This window comes from Nannospalax galili, unplaced genomic scaffold (assembly GCF_000622305.1).
Source record: "Nannospalax galili isolate Female #2095 unplaced genomic scaffold, S.galili_v1.0 scaffold513, whole genome shotgun sequence".
Lineage (NCBI taxonomy): Eukaryota > Metazoa > Chordata > Mammalia > Rodentia > Spalacidae > Nannospalax > Nannospalax galili.
In genome coordinates, this window is record NW_008334861.1 from 2,298,354 (window position 1) to 2,317,040 (window position 18,687).

Genomic DNA, 18,687 nt, shown 5'->3' on the forward strand with positions numbered 1-18,687 from the left:
AGGGAGGGAAAAGGAGAGGGAGGGGGAGAGAGAGAGGGAGAGAGAGACAGAGAGAGACAGAGAGATTGATTTTGCATGGCAATGTGTCAACCATCCAAAGAGTCACAGTGATGCCTGGGGCCTGTCCTCATTTACAAGCCCTTTGGGGGCCTTGAAGGTCTAGGTGAATTTGGTGAGCATCTCAGAGACCTCTGGAAAGGCCAGAGGGAAAAGGAGAGGGAGGGGGAGAGAGAGAGGGAGAGAGAGACAGAGAGAGACAGAGAGATTGATTTTGCATGGCAATGTGTCAACCATCCAAAGAGTCACAGTGATGCCTGGGGCCTGTCCTCATTTACAAGCCCTTTGGGGGCCTTGAAGGTCTAGGTGAATTTGGTGAGCATCTCAGAGACCTCTGGAAAGGCCAACTCTATGCAGCTGAGCTGGCTTCACTTGCGTGTGCTCACCCAAGTCACATCTAGGCTGAAAGCACATGCGTAGTAAAAGAGATGCCTGCTCCCAAGATGGATCTTTTCGAGGACAGTTCTAAACCCCAAGAATCTGAAATGCCTTGCTTCAATGAGGGTCATAAATCTCTGCTACATGAACAAGACTCTCTCTGCATCATATGCCAGATGCCAACTCTTAAAAACAAGGTTGACATAAAAGTGAGGAAAAAAAAGAGCCAGGCCAAGCAGGGGAAAGGTGTCTTTGAGCTAGAAAACCTGGGCTCAGTTCAGGAGGGCACTGCAAGTGGGAGATGGCTTCCTGGGGTAATGAGTTACCCCTGGAGGGAGGCTTGTCAATCTGCAAAGCAGCATCCAGGCGCACCCAAGTGCAGCTCCTCTGAGGTCTGAAACAATGCAGTTTTCGAAGGGTCCTCGTTGCCACTTTCCCTCCACCTGATGGAGATCCCCCCACACTATTCCTGCCTGGTAACAGGGATCCAGTCCTTGTGCCCCACCCTCTGGATTAAAGCTGTGAAGGGGGAGGGGCAGGGGAAAGAGTCTGCGTCACTGCTGTGCTTCTGGCTGACTCACTGTGGGCAGGGAGGCGAGGAAGGAAGGGAGAGTGCATGCACATATGATTGGACATGTCTGCGTATGCACAGGAGCAGCGGATAGCCCTGGCAAGTCAGCCACTGGCAAGTGGGCCACAAGGCAACGCACATTTATTCATGGCTTCTCTGTTTCAGCAAAAATTGTGCAAATGAAGCTGTAGTTCAGAAGATTTTGGACAGAGTGCTGTCGACATATGATGTCCGACTGAGACCAAATTTTGGAGGTAAGCCGTATCCAGACACCAGAGGCTTTTGTGTTAAATGGAATAGAGCCAGCCCCACCCTGTAAGCTAACAAGTCTCTCTACTTCTCCCCTCCAAGCCCCACTTTCTTGAGCCTGCTGAACGGTGCAAGAGAGCACCCCCAGAGTCCCAACCACAGGCCTTCTGCTCTTTCCCCGGAATGTACCTCACTTCCCTCTCTTTCTATGAAGAGACCCTCATCCTCTTCCAAAATCCAGGCTATTTAAGCACACTTGCCACCTTTAAACAGTTCAGAGTTCAGAACTGACGCTGTGGTCTTCTCTGCCTTTGCTGCCTAACCAACCTGGGCCTGGGACCCTTCCATCATGTTCCACTTTCTTAAACCTTCAGATCTCACCAAATTTAGTCCATCCAACACACTGTACTACATCCTTGTGATCTTCACAAAATCCAGCCTGATGATCACTGCCAAATAAAGTCCAGATGCCTCTCAGCCTTGGGTTCAGATCTTAAACAGTAAGATGGCAACTGACAAAGAGATTGATGCACGAACCTACAAGAAACTCTCTGCTTATCCCAGACCATACAACTTTAAGGTCACCCACCCTGACCCCACACAACAGGAGTATCATTCCTTGGCCCAGGGGATACCCAAGAAACCCCAAACCAAGAACAGACAAAAGAAAAAGTGCTTTAAGTAGGGATAAGTTACTTTTCAGTTCGAAGATAGCAGGACAACCCTGTATGGTGACACACACCTTTAATCCCAGCACTCAGGAGGCAGAAGGAGGTGGATCTGTCTGAGTTCAAGGGTAACCTGGTCTACATAAGGAGTTCCAGGCCAGCCAGGGCTGCACAGTGATGAAAAAACAAAAAAGATAGCAGAACGAGCTACAAAGCAGGAAAGCTTCCTACAGGATGGGACCCAGTCTATAGGCCTAGAGTCTGCTAATGTTTCACATTTGTGTCTTGTAAAAGCACTGACCCAAGCACACTGACGGGAGCATTTGGCTGCAGCAGTAGACCCTTGAGACACCATGTGTGGCCTGAGGACCCATCTTGACACTGGCGCTTCCCTTTTCCTCCACTGCTCCCTCCCAGAGTGTGAAGGCAGAAGCCATGGGCCAAGGGATCCAAGGTGAACATGCACAGGTAGCAGGATTGGAAAAAGCAGAAAGCACACAATTCCAATGGCTGTACACTGCCAAGGCCAGGGTGGCAGCACTGTTTCTGCATGGATCCCCAAGGGAAGGGGGGAGCACATGGAAATTCAAGTGGTAAAGTATAGCTAGTATCCCTTCCTTGTCACTGGTCTTAGACCCACTTGTGTAAAGCCCCAAAGGGTGACAGGAAATAGATGTTTCTTTCCTGTTTGTCTCCTTCTCATTCTCCGTTCATCATCAAAGGCTAAACAAGAACCATTTGCTCCCACTGAACACACTCTCCCCACCATTTTAGGCCCAGGCTGCCATCTTTACAGGGCTCCAAAACTAAGGCAAAGGAACAGAGGCAAGAATGTGTCTCTGGGAACTGTCCAGCACAGTTCACAGTAGGCTTAAGGCCCCTTACTACCATCTTTCAAGAGAAGGTTACACTAGGTTTTATGAACAAGCCAAGGTAGAGCTTCTGATAAAATATGGATCCCTGTACCGATGTGGTCAAACAGTAGATGAAGGTGAGAGGGCAAAAGAACTTGGGAATACCAATCATTTCATACACTGCAGTGTATACAGCTGGGACACCAGTATAGGAGGAGTAGGATAGAGAGCTGAGCATTCGAGGTTTGGGTAATCCAGGGCTCCTTGTTCAGCCTTCAACTAGACATAGAGTCTTCTCTGTATTTAAGGTGGAATCCAGTATTATGGATTAATTGCCACACACAAGAATGCGTGCTCTCTTCTCTCTCTCTCTCTCTCTCTCTCTCTCTCTCTCTCTCTCTCTCTCTCAGAGAGATCGGGGCTTAGCAATCTATTCTATACTACATTTCAGTGCCCACTTCCATTTCAGCCAGGAGCCCTTGGGCAGGTTTCTGTCCTGGCCTTTTAGTTCCATGGCATTCATCATAAACAAGAGCAATGTCCGAATGGTGTGGAATGGTCTAGAGAAGCCTGTCCTTGGAGGAAGGGGCTGGCAGCCAGGCCTCTCTGGGGTTTGTTGCCTGCCTAACACAGCTGCCATCCTCTAAAGACATGGGGGAGCCTACAAAGCAGCAATCAAACACAGTGTTTCTAGAGACCCCTGTCACTACATAGCACTTTCCTGGGGCTTGTTCACAATAGCCCTGAGTGCTGGAGTCTGAGCTGTGCCCTAGCGGAGCCCCATTTACTTCTCAGCTGCCATTCATACGCTTTATTCCCCAGAGCACTTTGCTCTTTGAAGCGCTGGGCTTGGAATAACACATTTCCTTCTCTTCGGCTCAGCTTCTAGGCAATCAGCCTTCAGTGAAACCAGCAGGTGGAATTACAGGCATCATGTGTGTTTCCCTAGCAGCAGTGTGATGTAATACACTTAGCCATAAGCTGACGAGATAATAATAAAAGTGTGTTTCTCCATACACTGTCCAGTTTTACTGTTGTCACATTCATGATCATATTTCAGTCTTACCAGTGGGCTCTGCTCACACTACCCAGGTCAGGAAGAAAAAAACATTGGGAGTCAGAAGAATTCTGATGAGACATTCATACACTCTGTCACAGTCACAAAGATACCCGTTCACATACACATACACAATCATGACCATACACTCACTTAAATTCACATATCAACACACACAAACATGACCTAAACTCACACATTAACACACATGAAAAATAACCACACATTTATACATATATAAATATATGCTCATAGAAATGATCATACAAATTCATTTATACGTCTGACTATGCACATTAAGTCATAAAACATGCTCATGCATGCACACAATCAGGCACTTACATATGAGCACACTCAGACATATCAACATGCCCGTATATCCAAAACACTAGCAAATTTACATACATTAATACCCTTACACCAAATATGCTCTCACACACTGACATACCCATTCCCTCAAAAATATGCCCACATACCGGAACATACTCAAATTCACTAACACACAAACACATCCACTTTAACACAAACATGCTCATACATGTGACTAAAAACACACATACATTAACTCAAAAGCATGAAAATGCACATTAGCATGCTCACAAGCCCATGCTTACAGCTTCACACATGACCGTGATCACAAAAAATACATATTCACTCACACACACAAACATTCACTGAAAAGATGGAAATGGGCACATATTCACTCAAATGCACATACACATTAAGATGCTTGCACACAAACAGGCTTTTGCATTCATTCACACATGAACATGCTAACATGTTCTCATACACATAAACATGAAGACATCACACAATGTGCAAGCATGCTCATTTACATGCATGTTAACACATCCAGTTCAGACAGATTATCATAGTCATTCATTCACACAGTGACATGCTCACAAATCACTAACATGAATAAACTTCCAGAGATACACATACTCAAATAGATTTACTCACATACAGATATGCTCATACATTCCGTGACTCAGAACCTTCTCACACATTCATTGCTCCCCTGCACCCCAACAGCACACTCTCATATGTTCACATTTACTCTCATATTAGTGATATGTTCACATGGTCACTGCTATAAAAACACAGATTCATACATGCCAAAAAAATTCATTCATACACACAGGCAAGCTCACAAACACCACATAGGAGCACACACAATCACACATTCACTTCCATATACCATGTCTACATGCTTGTGTATGCTTGCACATGTACTCTCACATAACATACTGAAATAAGCACGTTTGCACATTCCTTCACATAAGAGCACAAACTCATTCATGTAATGCAGAGGTAAGCTCACAAACACACATGTTCACATATCCATTTGTACACAAATATACATAGTCACACATATATTCACTTGCAGTTAAACTCACTCATACATTTTCTCCCATACAACACACAGGATCAAATAAACATGCCCCACACTCACTTATACATATACTTACACTCACAAATTCAGTAGCAAATATGGACATCCTGTTTCAGTCACACAAAACCGTGCATCTCAGTTCTTGTTTGTGGGCTCACTGAGTTTCAGTTGTCTATGAGAAAACAATTACCAAAAGAGTGCTCTATGTTGCATTTTCTTTCTATGATGCCCTTACCCCTTCCTTTCAGCACATCTTGAGCCAGGCCTTGCTCTAAGTGCTTGTCGTGCATTCACTATGGGATCAGTGCTGTCATTATCCCCATTTTACCTATGGAAAAGATTAGGTGACTTACTCAAGGCCATACAACTAGCAAACAACCAAACAGGTTTCAACCTGGGCAAGTATCTCCTGAGGACAGACTATTAAGCTTTATCCAAATTCTCCTATAATCATATCTTCCTGTATTACAGGTGCTCCTGTGCCTGTGTCGGTATCTATCTATGTGTCCAGTATTGAACAAATTTCAGAAATAAATATGGTATGTATCTTGATTCCAGCCATGGTACTGGAGACTAGGGGCAAGGGACAAGAGGCATAGTCATAAGCTAACTCTAATTATTCCAACCTGTGATTTAGTTTATAAGACACATAAATTAGAAACCATACAAATACTGGCAATTTCAATTATATTAAAATTCTGTGTAGCCAAAACTTCTGTAACTTCAGTTTCACAAAAAAAACCACTGTGATATGTGAAATGATAATTCAGAGTAGACTAAGATATTTGCAACACAAAGAACCAACATTCAAAATATACAGAATTTGTGCAGACTAATGAGAATATTTTAAATATTTTTTTATTTTATTATTTTTATTTTATGTGTATACGTGTATTGCCTGCGTGTAAGTAAGTGCACCCATGTCGTGCAGTGCCCGTGGAGGTCAGAAGAGGCTGTCAGATCCCCTTGGACTGGAGTTACAGACAGTTGTTAGCTGCCATGTGGGTGCTGAGATTTGAACCTGGGTCTTCTGCAAGAACAACCAGTGTTCTTAACCGCTGAGCCATCTCTCCAGCCCCATTTTTAAAACCAATTGAAAAATGACCAACAAATGTGAACAAGAATTTTATTCATTTGACAAAAAAACTAATTAGCAGATGAACATATAAAAAGATGCTTGACCTTGTTAGTAGTCAGAGAAATGCAAAATGAACTCACAATGAGAGCCCATTATGTATTTAGCAGATGGCCCATATCGGAAGTCAGACATTGCCCATATGGGTGAGGCGGACACAATGGCAACCCTCACCTGCTCTTGACTCATAGCAAGGACACAAACTGCCACTTTCACTTTGTCATTCCAGCTTCCTGGTTTGGGGATATATATGGATGGTGCTTTTACATGGTTATATACATTGTGTGTTCATATATAGAAATATCCTCCAAGAATGCAGAAGAGCAACGTGAATGGGCATCGCAAATATAATGCTGAGTAAAAGAAACGAGTCGCAAGCACATGCACTTTGACTCCAATTGGACAAAATTCAAAACAGAAGTCCAACCAAGATTTAGTTTTCTAGAAACATACATGTAAACAATAAAACTGTAACCCATAGCATGGGAAGTACTATCAAAATCTTGAACAATATTCACTCATAGGGGTGGGAGAAATATGTTTTGAAAAGGACATTGTAACTTTAAAGTAACTGGTCATGTTTCGTAACTTGGGTATTAATTATAGAAGGTTCTTTTTCCATCCTTTCTTAAGCATGTTTATGTTTTGTACACACATCTATACATGTTTCATACTGTTGTATACATGTGATAAATGTATACAGAGGTCAGAGAGCTGGACAAAACTAAATTATAATTCAGATTTACCTGTTCCTCTCCAGGACTATACAATCACCTTGTTTCTGCATCAGACCTGGAAGGATACACGTTTAGCATACAATGAGACCAACCTGAACCTGACCCTGGACTATCAGATGTACAAGAAGTTATGGGTCCCCGACTGCTACTTTGTGAATAGCAAAGATGCTTTTGTTCATGATGTAACTGTAGAGAATCGTGTGTTTCAGCTTCAGCCAGATGGGACAGTGCGATACGGCATCCGGTGAGACCCCCTAAGAGCCTGGGAATGTCTTAGAGAGCTTTCGACTTCCTACTGTTATACCACAAACACATTCTCAACAACACACAGGTGTTCCTTTGCAAATCTACCTTGCACACACACCTTCAGAGTTTGCCACACACATCTCAGTGTGCCCTGGCTCCACACCTTCCATTCTACTGTGCTACAGTGGCCCTTTCTCCTTCCCCATGAATTGAAACCTTGCTCATTTTCCAGTCCCTGATACAAATTCTTTCTTGTTCAAGAAATCCCTATTCCCTAGTCCAAACGACCTCTTTCTCCAACTTAGTTTCTGTGTGTGTTTTATCATTTATTTCCCATTCTGTGAGGCAGGGAAACTACTGCCCTTCCTTAAGTGTGCATCAAGCAGGAGGTCAGGAGAGGACAGAAGCCGATGCAGTGGGAAGGTGTGAATGGGGCCTGGGCTCCAGGTCTCTCTACACACACGGAACACATGCGCACCGGCAGTCTTCACTCATCTATTTGCATTAGAGCAGGCAGTCACCAAGGCTGGCTTCACAGTGTCAGCTCGAACAAATGATCTCTAAAGACAAGCTGAGAGGTCAGCTTAGCTCAGAAAATGTTTCCCATTGGTAGCTACCACAATTGGCCTGAAAGACTGTTACGTGTCTACTCGTTGGGTTTCTTAGTCTGGGGTGCTGTCAGCCTATTCCTTTCTTCTTCATCCGCATTCCCATGGAATCAAGAGACTACTAATGCTTGCATAGGGCTGAACGATAATCAATCACACTTACTTCAATTAAAGGGCCATTGACTGATGAATAACACCTGAGAAATTCAGTCAAAGGCCGTAAGCACACACACATCTATGCACTAGCTGCTATCCAGTGCCCCAAATGAAACTCCCACAAGGATTGGCAGGGTCTGTCCTAGCAAGTAGAAGGAGAAGAAAAAGAGGTGGAACAGAAACCAAGCAGAGGAGAGCTTTGGCTGCTTTGCCCTTTTCAACACAGATCACCTCCCTGGCTTCCCTAAAGTCATGACTCATGTTCCTTTCATGGATGCACAACATGGCAAGTTAATGCTCCTGTCTGCTTGACCAACTGTCAGCACTGCCCCCACCCTTCATGGATATGCATTTTGTGCCCACTGGCATCTTGCTAGTTCCCATTGCCAGCCACATAGGCCTTCACCACTAATGTGGGTGTAGATATGGCCAGAGCTGGGCCTGGGTCATGGCCCACATCTGTACTTGCACATCACACACCTGTCCTCCCCAGTGGCTATGCAGTCCCAGCAGCTTCCACACAGCGCAGTTTCCTCTCAGCAGCCTTGCTGCTCCTTTAACAAGCGCAAGTCTCCTTTCTGTCTCTGCATTCAGTTTCCTCAAGGGCCCTTCCCATTCCGATGTTCTGCCATTTTCTGACAGGACATACATCTGTTCTTTGTTTCTGCCCTGCCAGATCTTGTGGATGCTTTGTCAAATTCCAATTCTCTCTCTCATCCTTGCACATAGGTCAATCCTCCACCCAACCCTTGCCTCCTCCCCACCCTGTAGAGTCCTAAGGAATGGTTGCCTGCCTGAGCTCAAATCACCTTTTTCACATTCTTTCTTGTTTTCCTTGGCAGACTTACCACAACAGCAGCCTGTTCCCTGGATCTGCAAAAATTCCCTATGGACAAGCAGGCCTGCAAGCTGGAGGTGGAGAGCTGTGCGTATTTCTCCCATGGACCCTTCATGCCTGAAACAGAGAGGAACAGCATGGCTCCTCTGCCCTGCACTCTCACCTGTCTCTCAGATGCATACACGATCAACAGATAAATGTTAGATGAATGATACACGATAGATGGCTGTTGGTAGCTGAATGATAATCAGTGACAGGGAGATATTTATATATGGCATCTGGGAGGAGCTGGTGTTGAGGCTCTAGTCATCCAGTTGGTAAATGGTATTCTGCTTGGAAACCGCATATACTTATGGGTAGAAATCCATCTCTGTTACACATTCCTTCATGACTAAGATACTCCAAAGTGAGAGTCATCTTTCCAAGTGTTCAGACTTACTCTCCCCCTCCATGCTCGCACTCAGCAAGCCACAAAGGAGCCCCCCAAATTGCAAGTTGTAAGCATGGCTTGGTTTTCACAGACTTCTGTGGACTGAAACCTGCCTAGACTTACTCTTCATTTCCCCTCCTAGATGGTTACACAGTAGAAGACATCATGTTATCCTGGGAAGACAGTGAGAATGCCATCCACATGACTGATGAGCTGCAGATCCCTCAGTATACCTTCCTGGGGCAGACAATTACTAGCAAGGAGGTGTACTTCTATACAGGTGGGCCTGAGTCCTTGTTGTCTCTGTTCTTGTCCCGTTTGCACCACTACATGCTCCTGGTCCTGGAGGCGTTAGCCTTTGATCCTTACGCTGGCTGCCTCTTTTCCCATTCCTCTGGTTCTGGATATATCCCAGGCTCCTTTGATAGAACCCTAGTGGCTCCACCCCTACAGATGGGGAATAAGTGTGGGAGCAATAGGCAGGTTTACAACACTCTAGAGCTGGAAAAGATTCCTGCTCATCACCTCCATCTGCTAGCAGCTTGGAAACATCTAACACACAGTGAGTGAACCACATGGGCCTAACAGCAGCGTGTTTCCTTACAGGTTCCTACATGCGCCTAATAGTGAAGTTCCAGGTCCAGAGGGAAGTCCGCAGTTACCTGGTGCAGGTCTACTGGCCCACAGTCCTCACCACCATTCTCTCCTGGATATCATTTTGGATGAACTATGGTTCCTCTGCAGCCAGAGTGACAATTGGTAGGTCCTATCTCCATCTCGGGAGGAAATTTGGATCCGTTTACTCAGAAAAAAAAAAAAAAAAAAAAAAAAAAAAAAAAAAAAAAGTCGAGTTGAGAGTAAGGAGAGTAAAGGGCAAAGCTGCTACCCCGAAGGTGCCTCCACTCCCTTTTTGATATAGACCCAATGGCTTGCTAAGACCTTCAGCCACCAGAGGAGACTAAACCTATTCTGTGTTGTCCCTAGGCTTAACTTCAATCCTCGTCCTGACCACCATCGACTCACATATGCGGGATAAACTTCCCCATATTTCCTGCATCAAGGCCATTGACATCTATATCCTTGTGTGCTTGTTCTTCGTGTTCCTGTCCCTGCTGGAGTATGTCTACATCAACTACCTTTTCTTCAGCCAAGGACCTCGGCGCAATCGCCGGCGACACAGGAGACCCAGAAGAGTTGTTGCCCGCTTCCGCTATGAAGAAGTGGTCGTGCAAAACGTGCAGGTTTGACATTTTGACTGACAGCCAGCTTCCCCTGAGCACATCCTGAGCCTAGGCTTATCACTTGACCCTTCACATCTCATAGTCCTTTAACATTCATGCTCTACTTACATGTAACATACATGTCCAGAGCATACCCACATCACACAACAATGAAGTAGTATTCTTTATAGAAGATCACTGTCTGGTACCACGAGGCCAAAAAGGGTAGGGTGAGATCTCTCCAAATCTTTAAGCCAATTTTACTCCATTTTACTTGAGTCCAGAGAAGGTGATGAAGCCCAGAGGGGAGGGGAGGCACAAGAAGGCTGTCACTTTACACACCAGAGCCCATGTTGAGCCTTTTTGCTTTGGGTTGTACATTAATTTCCAGGAACGTCCCTCCTTTGCAGAAAGTTCAGCCTTTCTTGAAAGACTGCACACAGCACACAGCACTCTTGAGGTAGCAACGGCCCCAGGGAGACAGCTGCTTGGCTACAGCTGACCTTCTCTGCATGCTAAAACAGCCCCTTGGTCCTATTCTTCAGCCCCTCGAGCCGCCCCTCCCCACAGATCCCAAGAGGAGGAGATGGTTTCGTCTGTCAAAGAAGTCAACTAGCATTGCAAACGATGAGGAAAGCCTGTTGCCAGTTTCCTCCCCTATCCATGTCCACTAGGTGATATGAGACAGATGAGCTTATCTTTTCTTTCCCTCCAAGGATGGCCTGATTAATGTGGAAGAGATAGTAGAAGACAGAGCTGGCCCTCTTCCCAACAGCCCCATGCAAGCCCGTCTGGCAAGCCTGGAAAGCCTTGACTCTTTGGCGTCCTCCTCAGAGCCAGCCCAGCTGGCCACCTCGGAAAGCCTGAGCCCAGTCTCTTCCCACTCAGGCCAGGCCCAGCTGGCCACTGGAGAAAGCCTGAGCAATCTCCCCTCCACTTCTCAGCAGAGCCTGCAGGACTGTACCATTCACTTCCATGGCTTTCACACTAACGACAGTATTATCCCTATCAAAATCCACCACTGTGCTGAGGCCCATGGTGATGACGATGCCGAAGACAGCCTGAGTTCAGATGAGAGCCATGGTCATGGCTATGGCCCCAGTGGAAGAAGCATGCCGCCCCATGGCCAGAGGTGTGTGCAGGAAGCAAGCTGGGACCTTGATAAGATTGAGAGCTTACAGGATGACATCAGTGTCAAGAGCAGCTGGCTTGGCCTTGATGAACAATGCAAGGGGGATGCTGACAGTGTCTGGAGCCTTACTGATGAGGAGATCATGGCCTGTGACCAAGAGAAGGACAGTAGCTCAGAGTCTGAGGAGAATTGCCCCCCGAGCCCTGGGTGCTCCTTCAACGAAGGGTTCTCTTTCAGGCTCTTTAAACCTGACCGGGTTCCTAAGGTTGACAGGTGGTCCCGCTTCCTCTTCCCTCTTTCCTTTGGGCTGTTCAACGTGGTTTACTGGCTTTACCACATCTATTAGTTCCCCGTGCCCGACAGCAGCAGAGGTACCATGCTGTGTTCCCTTTACAGTTCGTATGGTTTTGTTTTTGCCTCTTCCCTTTGTTCATTTTATTTGGCAGTTATTTAGGCAATCTGACACATTATTATGAGGTGGGGAGAAGCTGGTGAGAACATGTGGCCAGAGGGGAAGGGACTGAGGAGGACTTGAAGGTACAATGCACAATGATTTCCTTCCTCCTAGCCGAATCCTGCCTTTCAAACATTTTGAACAGTTCATGGGTCTAGAAATGCCCCTAGAAATGTTTAGAGGACAGAGAGGAGCCAGGTTGGGGAACAAAGATCTAAGCCTGATTCAGAAACGTTCCTGGGGGCCTTCTGCTTCCCTTGAAGTGCTGAAATTTCCTATTCTTTACTTCTTTTCTTCCTGGGTGTCAGGCATCTTGTCCACCTGATAAAAAGGGCTTTGTCAGAGAAAGCCAAGCTGAGTTGCCAGCAGTGTGCAGAAGGGTTAGGCACGGTTTCACCATTCTGGGGCCTGGCTAAAGGACAGTTGGGGAGCATTTGTAAGTTCCTTGTGCTCACTATCTAGGGTTGTACTTTGAGTGTGGAGTTGTGCTACAGGAGTGGGAAGGGCAGGTGTGTCGGAGGAGCTGCCGAGGGAGACAGCAGGGTAAGTGAGGAAGCACGTTTCCATTGGGAGTCTGTAGGACAAGAGGGCAGCATTGGGCTGGAGCCTATAGACGTTCAGCTGGTCCCTTTGAAGGGCTTAGGCCTTCTCTTACCTGTATTTCTGCTTCACAGTGCTTGGCAATAGGGACTCAATACTTCTGTCCAGTCAGGAGTTAGCTGTCTATCAATTGGTGAGTTGATCACTAGTTACACTATAAGCACTTGGTAAGTAAGTACTAGTTAAGAAAGTTCAGACTTACTCTTTCACCATTTCGTCTAGAATAGCATATGGACAATTATTATGAATCTATATACTAACCCTTTCTATTTGTCTAGCGCATAGTAAGTGTCAACGATTTCAACCCACCACATCGTTGGATCCTCTTAGGAGCCCTGTGAGCCAGGGAAGAGAAAGCACCTTGTCCCCAGTGTTCCAAGGAAAAAGTGGAGCTTATGTGCCATGCTTAAGGATGCTTGTTCCTTCTTCTCCTCCTAAGTCTCACGTGACGCACTCCCCTACCTCCCCTTCCCTTTGCTGAAGGCAGTGCTCTGACAGAATCTACCTGTCAGACAGCCAAGCTCACTGGACAGCAGCTGGAGACCTCTGCAGGAAGAGGCCACCGACCAGCCACTGAACATGAACTGAACAGGTGGAGAACATGACCCTGGCCAGCCAGCAGGGCTCCTGATGGGAGTAGGATGAACCTGCACTGCAGTCTGCCATCAAGCACCAGCTGACTGATGGAGGTCATGAGGGAGCCTTTCTAAGCACTCAACCTGTGTTCCCCCTTCCTCCATAGGCAGCCTCTCCAGCAGTCCCTTACCCCTTTAAGCTTTCCCACCTTCTCAACTATGCTTCTGTGTTTGTGCATTCTGTGTATCCCTGGGGCTGAATGTGTACTCATCCAGGTAGGTCTATGTCCTAAACCACTTGAGAAGCTGAATAGCACTACATCGGTGTAAATGTATGTTGCTGTTTATGAATGCATCCTTTCGTCGTGTGGATGGATGTGTGGCTGTGTGGATGCAGCTTTGCGAAAGTGTCACTTATGTACATGTGTACTTACATGAACACAAGCAAATATATTCTGTATATATTTGTAGAGTAAGTGTGTGTCCATATTCCTGTGTTTATTGAACTTAGTTAGTATGAAAGTACATACATCAGTAACCATATATATTTCTTATCAGTGATTCTTCTATAAACACCAGGATTCCAGTGGCCTGTTCTGACATGAGGGAAGCCTTATTTAGCTGGACTGATCAACTGTTTTTTTCCCAGTTCCACGGAGCAGGGTCTCTTGGTTCCCATTGATCCTCACTCTCCCTCCACCCATCTCTTCTGTCTCCTGGATAGAAGACCCAGAAGAAATTAGTGCAGTCCAAAGAAGTGCTAATACAGTGCCTTGGGGGTAGGAAGTACTTAATCCACAGGGTAAGCGTTCAGTGCTCAGCATTGTGCTTGGTGCTGTGCCAAAAGACTAACTGGGAATAAAAATACGGTATAGACAGTAGGGTGGGAGAGCCAGAGAACTGGACAGGAGGTGGTATTATGCTTTGAAACATTCATTCCTTTCTTCTTATCACTTTGTGAGCCTGACACATGTGCGGCTTGGTGGCAAGCATGGACAAGCATGCAGTGAAAGGATATGCCCTAAAAATTGGCTTTCAGTGGCTGCATGCTCAAAACAAAGGTTCCTGGGATGGCTGCAGGTGAGACCTGTCGTGCTGGGCCTATTAGAGAATACTTCCGTAGCCCATCCTAATGGCTGCTGGATTCCATCAATAGGCCCCAAACTCCATTGAATTTGGAGCTTGAGAATTTTTCACTTCAACCCGTTCCAGGGAAAGAGTCAGGAGGTGAAAGTAAAAATGAACCCAGGTACTGACTGACTAGATGGGCCCACTGTGTTGTCTCTCCTTGTCTGTACACATAGAAACAGCTACAGCCTCTTAGATATACACGCCCACCCACACATACCCACACCATCACACATGTATATGTACATACATGGGGGACACCCATGCTCATCAGTATATACACAGGCATGCCAAGACACAAAATCAAATCCGCACACACTCACACACACACACACACACACACACACACACACACACACACACACACATACACACACACAATTAAAAACAAAGTTATTGTCAAAATGTCTAAGATTGACTCTTTGGTGTTGGCACCCTGCACAGAGGGTTCCGGTGAAAGGGAGAGTAGTGTGTCCTCATCTAAAGTCAGCTTCCTGGATCCTGAACATTGGCTGCTTATTTGAATTTGGATCTCTATGATCCTGGAGGGGCTTATGAACCCTGTGGTGTCAAGCAGGAAGAAGTGAGAAGTTAGAATGGGAAACTGGGGCAGTGGGAACAAAGAGGCAACAATGCCCAGGAAGGCTTCCCAGTGAAGGAAGGGCAGAGAGGCCAGTTGTAAATATTCACATAACTAGATATAATATATCCTAAAAAGACTTTTGCCCTAACGTGCTGCAACGAGAGCAGTTGAACTCTACTGCGACTCATACTTTGTGACGTTCAGTGTCAAAGTGCTGTGGAGGTTTGGCAATGATTCAGGGTCTTGAATCTTCTGAGCATGCCATGGCTTGGGTATTCTTACATGAAAGTTGCCAGATCTCCCCTTGTTCTGTTCTGTGTGTGGTCTGTTGTCAGCATCCTTGTCGTGCTCTGTCTTCTGCTGTCCCCAGCCTCTCCCCAGCCATGCAGGCAGACCTTCTCTATCTGGCTGCCTATGTATGTCTCCTCCCAAGCCTACCCCCACACCAAGTATCTGTAGAAGTACAGAGCATCTGACCAGTGCTCGTGAGGTTCAGCCAGTCAAAGAGCTTGGGCAGAATGAAGGGCCTCGCTAAGTCTTGCATGGAGCAACCCCACTTTACTACTCCACCCTGTATTTTCTTCCTCTCTTCTTTTCCCCTAGAATCCCTATCCCATGAAGAACACCAGCTGCCTGTCTTTTCAAAGTGTCACTGTGTTGTGGGAATGTGCGATGTGTTGCCTTCTAAGTTCTCTCCCGTTTGATCTGCTACTGTGGGTGCCTTTGTAGAGGGAATAATCTACTGGGTCTTAATGGACTTTGTCCAATATATTCCTACCATTTGTGCCATCACATTAATAGCAAGGCAGCCAAGTCTTTGCATACTTGGAACCGAGTTTTGCTGAGACTGTGACTCTTCCTAATGAGGTTTCCTTACTCTGTATATACAGCAGCTATCCCTTGAAGCTATTAACTACTGAATGCATTCACTAAGCATTCTGCCTGCATGATGCCCTCTGGTAGTAAGCAGGAACATTATAGCTACTCCACAACCCATCATTCAAGGAAACTGACTTGTCCTACTGAAAGTGCATTGTGTTTCTGTTTGCTGTTTAACATCCTGTGATCAATATGAAATATATATTATCAATGTTGGGTTTTAAGGGGAGGGAGGGAAGGGTGTTAAAGTGTCTCTCTGTTACACTAAATTCACAATATGCCAGCTGGTCAGGGTCTCCTTGTGTGGACCTTTATTGCTGTGGGACATTATACCCTACATCATGGCACACTGCATCCCCTGGATCAGTGTTCACCAGCAAAGCGAGAGGTGCCAGAATTTCCCACAGTGTGTGACTTCAGGCAATGCCGGGGGATTCTTCGAATGGAGCCCAAGTAAGTAACATTCTGGAAGTATATGGACTACAGTAAAACTCACTCAAGTCTTCAGCAGTGATGTTGGGCCCAGACAGTAAAAAGCAAGAACAAAGGACTGATAACTGGGCAGCCTGACCTGCAAAGGTCACAGAGCTCCAGAGCCACTTTGAGCTCTCTCGTTAATTCACATTCTTGCATGCAAAAGACCTTGACCAGTCCTGACTTCAGGAAAGAAGGTAAAACATGACGAAGCATAAAATTATGCTTCCAAAGAAATGTACTGAAATAAAAACTTGTAAATAGCGAAAGCAAAATAAAGATTCATAATAGCAAATATGCTGATGGGTCATTGTGTTTCCTGTGTTACGTTGGGAGGTGCTACATAGACAGTGATCTGGGCCAGAAAGTCTCTGGCTTCCATTGCTCTCCAGAGTCTTCAAGAGCAGGAAAGTTAGCAGTATTGCATTTGAAATAGTTCACATGTTTGCACAAGGCGCTCTTAACCATTGGAAACAAAAACTTTAAGACAGAGCAAGTCATTATGGTATCAAAATACAAGATTGACATTTAGTTCTACTTTGTGGGGTGGAAAGAGCAAATAAAGTGGCTTTTATACAGAATAAAATCTTTTTTTAAAGAAAATCTCTGCCAAAGTGGAGAGTCAGAGTAGGGAACAAGAAAGCCCCACGAAGAGGAAAAGGCCATGCTCAGATTAAAAGCACTTCAAAGTCATATTAAAACATCCCACACTTATCAGCACATCTCCAAGCATCTTTTGATGAAAATGTTAGACCTTGAAAGATGAGCCGAAGCCAATGGCTCTTCCTCCATGGCCCTTTTTGTGGCTGAAGCAGACTAGGAGGTTGGAGCAGGGATTGCTATGCTGGTCTGCCCACAGCTCTGAGGTTAGACCTAAAGGATAGAAAACTTTGCTCTCTGGGGTTCTTTCTTTGTGTGTGGGGGGGGGTTATTTGTGTATGTGCACATGTGGGTGTGCATGCATGTGTGCATGGGTGTGTAGAAGCCAGAAGTTGACATTTAATGCCTTCCTTGATTGCTCCTCTATCATATTTTTTAAAGATTTTAATATTTTTATTCTATGTGTATGAGTGTATTGCCTCCACGTGTGTGAGTACACCTGCGTCATCCAATAGCCACAGAAGTCAGAAGAGGGCATCGGATCACCTGGAACTGGAGTTAGGACAGTTGTTAGCTGCCATGTGGTTGCTGGGAATTGAACCCTGGTCCTGTGCAAGGGCAGCCAGTGCTCTTAACCACTGAGCCATCTCTCCAGTCCCTCTATCATATATTTTTTTTTTTTGGTCTTTTTGAGACAGAGTCTCCCTGTAGCCCCAACTGTCCTGGAACTCACTATGTGGACCAGGCTGGCCTCGAACTCACAGAGATCCACCTGCCTCTGCCTCCCAAGTGCTGGGATTAAAGGCGTGCGCCACCACGCCCGGCTTCTCTATGATATTTTTAAGGTAAGCTCTCTCACTGAACCTAAAGTTACTGATTCAGCTGAGTTGGGTGTGTGGTCAGCTCCAGGGATCCACCTGTCTCCACTTCCCCAGCACTGGAATTATAGGCACTTACCACAGGTTCCAGCATTGACTATCTAACAGGCGGAAGTCTCCCTTTCAATTCCTGACAACCTTCCTGTTGCTAAAAGTTTCTCATGGTAACGGCGCACAAGCACCTTAGGGGTCATTTTGTCGGGCACATCTACAGCTTGCCAAGTCAGCTTCTGAAGGTGGTCCTGGACAACAGATGGAGCTTATAGCCCTGGGATGGGCCTGATGCAGCCACCTACACTGTCATGTGCTGCCTACATAACTACCCTAAGGGATAGGCTGAGGAAAGCCGTGTGATATCCCTCCACTTCTGTATTAGTTATTTTTGTTGCTGTGATAAACACCATGATCATGGCAACTAATAGAAGAAAGAATTTATTGGGCTTATGTTTCCAGAGGGATAAGAGTCCATCATGTTGGGAGGCACAGCAAGAGACAGCCAGAATAGAAATCTGAGCACTCACATCTTCAAGCAGGCACAGGAAGCAGACAAAGCAAACTCAAAGTGGGACAAAGCTATGAACTCTCAATGCTCACCCCCAGTAAAATGCTTCTTTCAGCTAGACCACACCTCCTGAAAGTTTCCATGCCCTTTCCCAAAGAGTGCCACCAAGTGACCAAGCGTTCAAATACTTGGAACCTATGAGAGACATTTTCATTTAAACCACCACACCTTCTTGGCTTCCTTAACCCTTAGAGTGAGGGAACCTGTGCCACAGCTTCTTCTGCT

At 45.8% G+C, this 18,687-nt stretch overlaps 1 protein-coding gene across 2 annotated transcripts in view; it reads left to right on the top strand.

Moving 5' to 3' along the window:
• Window positions 1–16,449, top strand: part of Gabrq (gamma-aminobutyric acid type A receptor theta subunit) — a 17,960-nt gene extending 1,511 nt beyond the window's left edge. The window contains exons 3-11 of one of the 2 annotated variants that reach the window (XM_029561817.1): window positions 1,172–1,260; window positions 5,699–5,766; window positions 7,123–7,343; window positions 8,952–9,034; window positions 9,520–9,657; window positions 9,984–10,136; window positions 10,362–10,618; window positions 11,314–11,729; window positions 13,062–16,449. In XM_029561817.1, coding sequence (XP_029417677.1) covers window positions 1,172–1,260; window positions 5,699–5,766; window positions 7,123–7,343; window positions 8,952–9,034; window positions 9,520–9,657; window positions 9,984–10,136; window positions 10,362–10,618; window positions 11,314–11,729; window positions 13,062–13,068 — 1,432 coding nt within the window. In that variant the 3' untranslated portion in view covers window positions 13,069–16,449. Of the gene's footprint in view, window positions 1–1,171; window positions 1,261–5,698; window positions 5,767–7,122; window positions 7,344–8,951; window positions 9,035–9,519; window positions 9,658–9,983; window positions 10,137–10,361; window positions 10,619–11,313 lie in introns of both variants that reach the window. The other variant, XM_008829501.2, reaches the window with a different exon arrangement.
• The last annotated feature ends 2,238 nt before the right edge of the window (window positions 16,450–18,687 follow it).